This window comes from Alosa sapidissima, chromosome 17, assembly GCF_018492685.1.
Source record: "Alosa sapidissima isolate fAloSap1 chromosome 17, fAloSap1.pri, whole genome shotgun sequence".
Classification (NCBI taxonomy): domain Eukaryota; kingdom Metazoa; phylum Chordata; class Actinopteri; order Clupeiformes; family Clupeidae; genus Alosa; species Alosa sapidissima.
The window spans coordinates 9217688-9226207 of NC_055973.1; the positions used below are offsets into that span (position 1 = coordinate 9217688).

Here is an 8520-nt window from a genome sequence, read left to right on the forward strand (position 1 = left end):
AAAAATATCCACTGAAATCCACTGAAGTAAGTCAGTGTGTTTTGCATCCCAAAAACACATGAGCACATCTCGCATCATTTTGCACTATAAAGACATTCCAAACATCCGTCAGAATACACTTGAGAGCATCAACATGTGACGCAGATGCCTATCAAAGTCAATGAGTTCTGACCATTTACTAAATCAATCTCACCATTTACTAAAGAGTAAAGAGATTCCAAAAATTCCACCAGGATACATTTGAGTACATTAGCGTGTGACACGTGGCCAACTAGCATACGTTTTCATCTGGATGAGCTAATTAGAGGAAGTATCTTGAGAGGCCAGGGGATTTGCCGCCCGTAGTTTGTAATTATGGTTGGGGGTGGATAGAAGGAGTGCCGGTTTCCTGCTCAGATGCTTTGATACGGTTTGACTTTGTCAGGTGAAACACTTCCTGGGTTGTGTGTGTGAGTGTGTGTGCGTGTGTGCGTGTGTGTGTGTGTGTATGTGTGTGTGTGTATAGTGTAGTGGGCAGTGTTTGCACGTACCCAACCAAAAAGAAGTGTTTGTACTTACCATATGTTCGGGGCAGTAACTTGGCAGTCGTTGTAGAAAGTGTTTCAGACGTGATTCGCTTCTGATGGTTGCGAGCTGAAACACAAAATGAGAGTTGTGTGTTGTGTGTTAGCGTGTATACAGGCATTATAAATACGGGTGTTATTGGGAAACCGTTCTCATGTGTGGTAAATTGTTTCAAACGTTGTCTGCATGACAAAGGAAAAAAGAAAACCAGCATGACTTGAAGGATTAGGCATTGCTATTTTTTTACATATTCTCACAGACTGAAGCAACAGACTGTTGTTGATGACAGTACGAAACAAAGTTATGAGCGATTTCATGGAATCTGCTCTACAAACACACACACATACATGCAAACACACACACACATACACACACACACACAAACACACACACACACACACACAAACACACACACACACACACACACACACACAAACACACACACACACACACACACACACACACAAATAGCAGAGGCACAGTAATTCCGCTTATGATGTCCAGAGCTCCAGGCTCCAAATAGACTCAACTTTATAGAGACGATAAGGACATCAGACTGCGTCAGACTCACTGGCCCAAATAAGCCACAGATTCAAAAAACCTCTATTCTACTTGCTTACTCTTTCATTTAGTTAAACAGCGGCTCTTCAGTGCTTCTCTACTACACCCCAATGCTCTGTCTGAATCAAAGCCTTGTTCCTGTTGTTTCTTAATGAATATTCATGACATCTTACTTTGAACATGCTCTTCTTCTCTGTATGAAAAACCTCAAAGATAACTCAAATGTGATCTTAACACTGAAGATGTAAATATGAGGTCAAAGGTCATGGCACACTGCAATGCTTAATATTCTATAGAAATGAGGCTGGCATTACTATAGCTGTACAATGCCAAGTGAATGTGCAAAGTGCCACAGTAGGATGTAGTGTTTTACTCTTTCCTGACTTTGACACTCTTTGAGCATCACGTTCAAGCTGAGGGTTTCAAAATGACATTACTGCTTCAAAGGATGAGAGTAGACTTGGAGTAGGCAATGGAGAGTGGCGTATGGTCATTTTAGCGCAGCCAAGCCCAACACACATACACACACGCACACACACACAAATGCACAACCCACATACACACACACACACACACACACACACAAATGCACCTCGGAAACAAAAGCAGTGCAGGAGCGGTGATTTTCTGGCGTTAAATCAAAGGGAATTTACGAAGCAGCGACGAAAGAACCGCCCCAGCCTTGAAGAACGAATGACCTGTCTGCTCCATTTAGAAAAACTTCTCTCTCTCTCCTCCCTCTCTCTCTCTCTCTCTCTCTCTCTCTTTCTCTCGCTTTTCTTTCCTTTTCTTTCTCTTTCTCTCTCTCTGAGAAGTAAATAAATGGCGTTTGCCAGAGAGAACATCTGAGGCAGTGCGGCCCTTTCCCTCTCTGGGCTCATTCGCCTCGGCTCATCAAAGGAGACGCCGCACTCTGGGGGAGAAATGACAAGGCGATTACTCCACACAAGCCTGCCTGCCGCACGGCTCACCTCTCCTCTCCTCCCTCCCTCTCTCTCTCTCTCTCTCTCTCTTTGTACCCTTTATAGTATTCTACAGAAGCCTGTGACATGTTATCCTTTCTCTCTCTCTCTTTTGTTTTGTTCTCTTTTCTCCTATCTCTCTCTGTAACTTCTCTCTCTCTCTCTTACTCTCTCTCTCTTTTGCCATCACTCCAATTGAACCTCTTCTTGTGTTTTTTTTTTACTGTATTAACCAATGAATCCTTACTTCTTTCTTTCAATGTATCTTGCTGAAATGTCAGAAATGATCCTAATGCTTCTCCTAGCCTCTCACATTGTCCTTCTAATGCACGCTACCCTGCTCACACTCTCTCCCTTTTCATCAGGCCTGTGCTCTCCCTCTGTCTCTCTGCATCACTCTGTAAGTGTGTGTGGTGTGTGTGTGTGTCTGTGTGTGTGTGTGTGTGTGTGTGTGTGTGTGTGTGTGTGTGTGTGTGTGTCTGTGTCTGTGTGTCTCTATCTCTCTCTTTCTCTGTCCAACTCTTTCATGCTGTCTATTTTGTTTCTTGTTCTGTCAGTCTTTATCTCCTCGTCCAGCTTGGCAGGTGTACTGGTGGGGGTGGGGGGTATGGTTGGTAGCTGCTTGTTTTTGGGGGGGCCTTGGCTACAGTCTTAATGGGACATTTTCTTGTGTGTGTGTGTGTGTGTGTGTGTGTGTGTGTGTTTGTGTGTGTGTGGATGAGAAGGAGGAGGGGGGAGGGGACAAAAACCCTTTTTGATTTTTGTTTAAGAATGAGAGAGGGAGAGAAAAAAAAAGCAAGGCGAGGCAAGCTTTCAGATGTCTCTTTCATGTGTGCAGTGTCACTGTGCACAGAAGACAGACGCCTCTCTGAATGTCTGCTTATGCAAGGCCACATTCCTCCCCCCTTTTGGAAGTAAGAGCAATGTGGAGAACAGAGAGAGGGGGGCAGAGAGATATGGAGGAAGAGATGGGAAGGGAGGGAACACGAGGATAGAGGGAGGAGGAGAGAAGGGGGTAGAGAAAGGGAAAGGGAGGGGAGGAAGGGTGCTATCACCTGCTCCACACATAAAAGGGAGGCCTAGAAAGAGTTGTTCGATTCAGCAAACTTCAAAACCCACAGAGAAAATCCACAGCCTTCCCTTTATTGATATGTTCCAAGTCCTTACACATGAGGGCTTATGTGCTCTGAGTGACAGTGAAATGTGTCACCACTAAAAGTACACGTATAAGAACCAATAAAAGTATTCAACTGGTCAAAATTTACATTATGGTGTACTGAAATTGTGGTGTATGTTATTGGTAACAAGGTGAAGATGTGTGTGTGTGTGTGTGTGTGTGTGTGTGTGTGTGTGTGTGTGTGTTTCTATTACCTGTTCGCATCCTTCCTTACACTGAGGGGCTTTGGCAGCATGGTTGCAGCACATAGGATCTATGAAATAAACAAACAAACACACCGACACACAAACACACACCCAGGGAGAGACAAGGAGACAGAAAAGTGTCAATTTCATTGGCTTGACTTCAGTCACCATACAGAACAAAACTGAAATTTTCCTTTGTAGATCTGACGGATGCAAGGATTGCACCCTCACGCATGGAGCATCCTTCTACACACCGCGTCGCATCACCTATAAGGCAGAAGGCAGCTAGATAGACAGGCAGTCTGTAGATTCCACCTCATCCTGAGCAATCTCAGGTATGGTTTATATTCAAATCCATGCCTGTAGCCCATTGAGCTAATGCAGGTATTGCACGCATAGCACAATCTGCACTTGTTCATTATTCTTCCTGAGCAGCAAAGCAAGGCTGAACCTAATCTTTCCGTACGCAAGTGTCGGTTCAGGGCTACTGGTTCTCGCATTCTGTGCAAATGAAACGTCACGGTCTAGGTACAAGAGACAAATCTGATCTCAAGCCTCTTTTAAGTTGCCTGGCCAGCTCTGTTGAGCAACGCTGGTGCATGGAAATAGATTTCTGTGCAACTTAAAAGCTTTGTCAATAATGGGTTTCTTCATGACTAACTTCACCAAAACAAGGCTACGATTATATGCTTGACACACACACACACACCCACACACACATACTCACACACACACACACACACACACACACACACACACACACACACACACACACACACACACACACACACACACACACACACACACACACAATCACAAACACCACTTTCTACTTTCTAGCACAGCCATGCCAGAAGAACAATGAGCGTCATGCACTACCACATGGGAATAAGAAATGACACTGTGGCCATCGTGAAGCATATTTGTGGCTGACCAAGTCAGTGGCTGCCCTGTAACTCTCTCAAAACGCGGCAGCCATTTCGAGAAAAAGCACATTATCATCTGTTTATGCTCCTCGGGAAAATGTCATCATTAGAGGAACCATGTCGACCCGCAGCCTTTCATCTCAGCTCGACCGTCGTCCTCGTCCATCTCCGCCTGATCCGAAGCCTCGTCCTTTCATCAGCGCGACATGATTCGATCTGCCTCCGCACACCCCCCCCCCCCCCCCCCCCACACACACACACAACTCTCCCCTTTTTCTTGTCCTCTCCTCTCCATCTTGTAAATGTCATGTGTGCATCGGGAGATGTGCTAAAGTAGAACAACAAACAGTCAGCGGTTCTGGGCGATCTCTGGAGATGAAACGACTGTAGTGGGGGGGTTGGGGGTGGTGTTGAGGCGAGCAGGGTGTGTGTGTGTGTGTGGGGGGGGGGGGGGGGCAAGGGGTGCAGGGCGCTAAGTGCCTAGCTGAGGGTGTCTGTAACGTGTCTTAGAGACGTCTGGAGTTAGTCATAGGAGCGCACCATGACAACAGGAGCGCCTAGACGTCTCTCCCACTTTCTGAGTCTCGTCTCTCTGGCTCTCTGAGAGTGGACTGGGGAGGCTCCAGGCAATCAACTGGACATGAAAATAACCAGAGGAGCTTTCTTTCCCTCTCTCCCCACTTCTCTATCTCTCTCTCTCTCTCTCTCCCCATGTCTATCTCCCTCTTTCTAGCACTTTCTCCCTCTCACCGTCTCTTTCTCTCTGTCATCATCCCCCTCTCTACTTCTCTCTCTTTTTCTCTGTCTAGTGCTTTCTGTCACTCAGTCTTTCTCTCCATTTCGCTCCATCACTCTGGTAACCCCTCTTGTGTCACCCTCTCTCTCTCTCTCTCCCTCTCTCCCCCCTCTCTCTTTTTTTATTTCATTAAGCTTTTCATGCCACCACAAATGCATTTATCTCTACTGCCACAGCATTCAAAAGGCATTCAGCAGAAAATAGTTATGAAGCAACAGATCATATTTCAATCTCTCTCCCTCCGCTCATAAAGGTCGTAGACCATAGAGCAACGACATAGCACACAGCCCCAACCAGCTGGCCCTTGTATCAATGAATGTTTGGGTTAGCTTCGCAAAAGAAAGGTTCCAGGCTACATGCTTATCTTAGAAATGCCCTTTTAACTGGGACCGTCCTTGAATGCTTGACATACTTGTGTTTCACAGTCAGAGTCCATGGTGTTCTGGACTGTCATCCAACTTCACATGGTTTTGACAAGGCTACTTCGCTATCGCTGAGGATATTTCTTTTGCAACTGTTACATTTTTGGGCCCTCTTAGCGAGAGAACGGCGGGGTTCCTGATGGTTTCCAGGCGTCTGTGAGAGTGTGCGCCCTTACGAGGGTGTAAAACTTGTGAGTAAACACAGATGCACAGTGTGAGTCAGACACACTAAGACATACAGACAGGAAGTGATAAGGGAGAGGACGTTCTCAGGGTGCCAAATCTGACCACATCAGACGCTGTTTCGCCACGGTTCAAGAAACTTGCAAGAAACTACAAAGGAACCATAGAAGATGGGAGCTGCATAGTTTCCACATGCATATGACATGATTTGGGAGTGCTTTATCAACCGATGTCCTTCTCTAGACTATGGAAGTGCATGGATTGTTTGAGACCGGCCCTATTGGTTCTCCAGCATGTGATCTGACATCTTTGCCTGTTGGCTCACATAATAACACAGGCTCCCCCTGCTCTCACGTTGGCATGCTTTGGAACGTCTTCAAAGTCAGAGAGCAGAGAATCTGCCCCAGAGTAACTTTCCACTACTGCCACATGTACCCACCCTGGGTAACCACTATCTGTGTTTTTAAAATGAAGCCTTGTGTGTGTGTGTGTGTGTGTGTGTGTGTGTGTGTGTGTGTGTGTGTGTGTAAATGAAGCAGTGTACACAGTGTGTGTGTGTGTGTGTATGTGTGTAAATTAAGCATTGTACACACTGTGTGTGTGTGTGTATGTGTGTGTGTGTGTGAGTGTATTTGTGTGTAAATGAAGTACACACTGTGTGTGTGGGTGTGTGTGTGAGTGTATGTATGTGTGTTTTCGTGTACAGTGTGTATGGGTGTGTGGTGTCTGCAAAAACATCTGTCTGTGATGACATCTGAGGGAAACTAGAAAAGAAACATCTGAATGTGAATACAAGGCGTCTTCGTTGCTTTCTTTTGTGTTTTCATTGTTTGTCATATCTTTGTTAGTTAACTTTACTGTTAGTCCATGACGAGATCAAATAAAAGTCTGGCAGATAAGAGGATCAAAAATATTTGTCTTGTTTCCCCACCGCTCTGAAAAAGCAAGGAATATTATACATGCTGGGAATAAGTGACTCTCTATGAGCTATTTGAAGTGCTGTGATTTATGGTTTTGTGTTCATGTTTCTCTTTTAATGTTGTTTTTTTCTCTGCCGCTTTCTAGTGCTGCTTTGTGGTATGCCAAGCCAATGAACCATTTAATGCTTGTGTTGCTGAAAAAGTTCTCGAGTTCCTGAAAAGGTTACTGAGTTTTGAAAAAAAAACCTTAAGTTCCTGAGGGGGAAGAAAACCAAGTGTTGACCCAACAGGGTTTCACATGCCGCATGCTATTATAGAAGCTGCGATGGTCAGCTCAGTTCCCCTCAGAAAAGGTCATCCTTTTACACATACTCGGCTGTTTTGTAACACCTACAGCATTCTGGGTTTAACCTTTTAGAACAGTGATGTGATGTGGTGCTTTTTTATCCACCCTAAGCAAAACATTCAGGAAATGTATAAGAAGAAGGATGTTAGCATCCCAGAATCTATACAATCATTATCTGAAGAAGCCTGTCATATTGGGTCAATATTTTCAAAGAAGCATCAGGAACAAGGTGAAGGGGGAATGTTTTCTTGGAGAGGTAAAGGTTTGCTGTTAAAGGGTAACAGACTGCGATGGCGCTGGACGGTGACTCCCCCAATGCTTGTTGTTGTTGTAGCTATCATCTCTTGGCCAGGTGACAGGGTTTGTGTGTTTGCCCCAAAGAACCCTGAGTCCTGAAACCCTTATTGGGTCTCAGAGCGTCTCAACAGAGCCGGGGCCACATGTGCTAGCAGTTAGCGCTTTGCTGCTACCGTGTCCCTGTTTCCAGAAGAATAGCAGTAATGCCACCCACAAGCCACATCAAAGGCATTCCCACTCTCTCAGGCTCTCTAGCCCCCCATTCTCCCTCCTCAACTTCCACCCTACTCACCCTCTCATGCCCCCCCCCCCCAGAACCCCCAGAGCCCCAGCCCCAGAACCGTGTCTTTTGGGAATAGCGACCTCCCCACACACACACCCTTACTGAGCCTCCCTCCCTAGCATTGACCAGAGAGGGTACTTCACACGGTAAAGTTCTGTGCATCAGGAGGGACACATTACACCTAGTGCCTGTGTGCGTGAGTGTGTGAGTAGGTGTGTGTGTATGTGTGTGTGTGTGTGTGTGTGTGTGTGTGTGTGTGTGCGTGCGTGCACGGTTCTGGGGTGCATGTGAAAGCACACGTGATGTCCTGGAGATGAGGGGGGTGGGCTGTTCCGGGAAGGAACTGAAGCCAACTTAAAAGGGTGGGCACTTGACAACCCCGACGAAGCTGATCAAACGCGAATGAGAACCAGACCATAGAGGAGGGGAGGAGGAAAGGAGCAAGGGAAGGTGGGCACGAACCAATAAGAGGAAGGGAGAGAGAGAGGAAGAAAAATAGAGGGAAAGAAAGAGGGAGACACAGAGAGGGGGAGAGAAGAAGAGAGGACATGAGTTTACAATATGGGGCCATAGAACTGTGCTGCCCCATTTGCTACCATGGGGTTCTGGATTCCATTTGAGCTTAAAGAGGGCCTTCGTAAGCAAGAGCAGACCTCGGTACCGAGACTCCACTGGTCTTTACTGGTCAGCTTTCAGCACTCCTGGTGACATGGAGGAGGACACGGACCAGACTAGGGTAGAGACCATCAAGCCTCTCTTGTGTAATTTATAAAAACAGCCTTTTCATATTCTTGCTCAAACAGCCCAGACAAATTGACTCCTGTGCAATGGGACCTGCTGCATACTATTCTGATACAGTACGTAGGGGAATTGTGTGCAGGAGAACTCTCCCTTTCTT

At 46.1% G+C, this 8520-nt stretch overlaps 1 protein-coding gene across 1 annotated transcript in view; it reads right to left on the reverse strand.

Moving 5' to 3' along the window:
- Window positions 1–8520, reverse strand: part of reck (reversion-inducing-cysteine-rich protein with kazal motifs) — a 60212-nt gene that overhangs the window by 40287 nt on the left and 11405 nt on the right. The window contains exons 2-3 of the mRNA XM_042068210.1: window positions 3459–3517; window positions 559–633 (exon numbers count right to left, since the gene is read on the reverse strand). Coding sequence (XP_041924144.1) covers window positions 559–633; window positions 3459–3517 — 134 coding nt within the window. The remainder of the gene's footprint in view (window positions 1–558; window positions 634–3458; window positions 3518–8520) is intronic.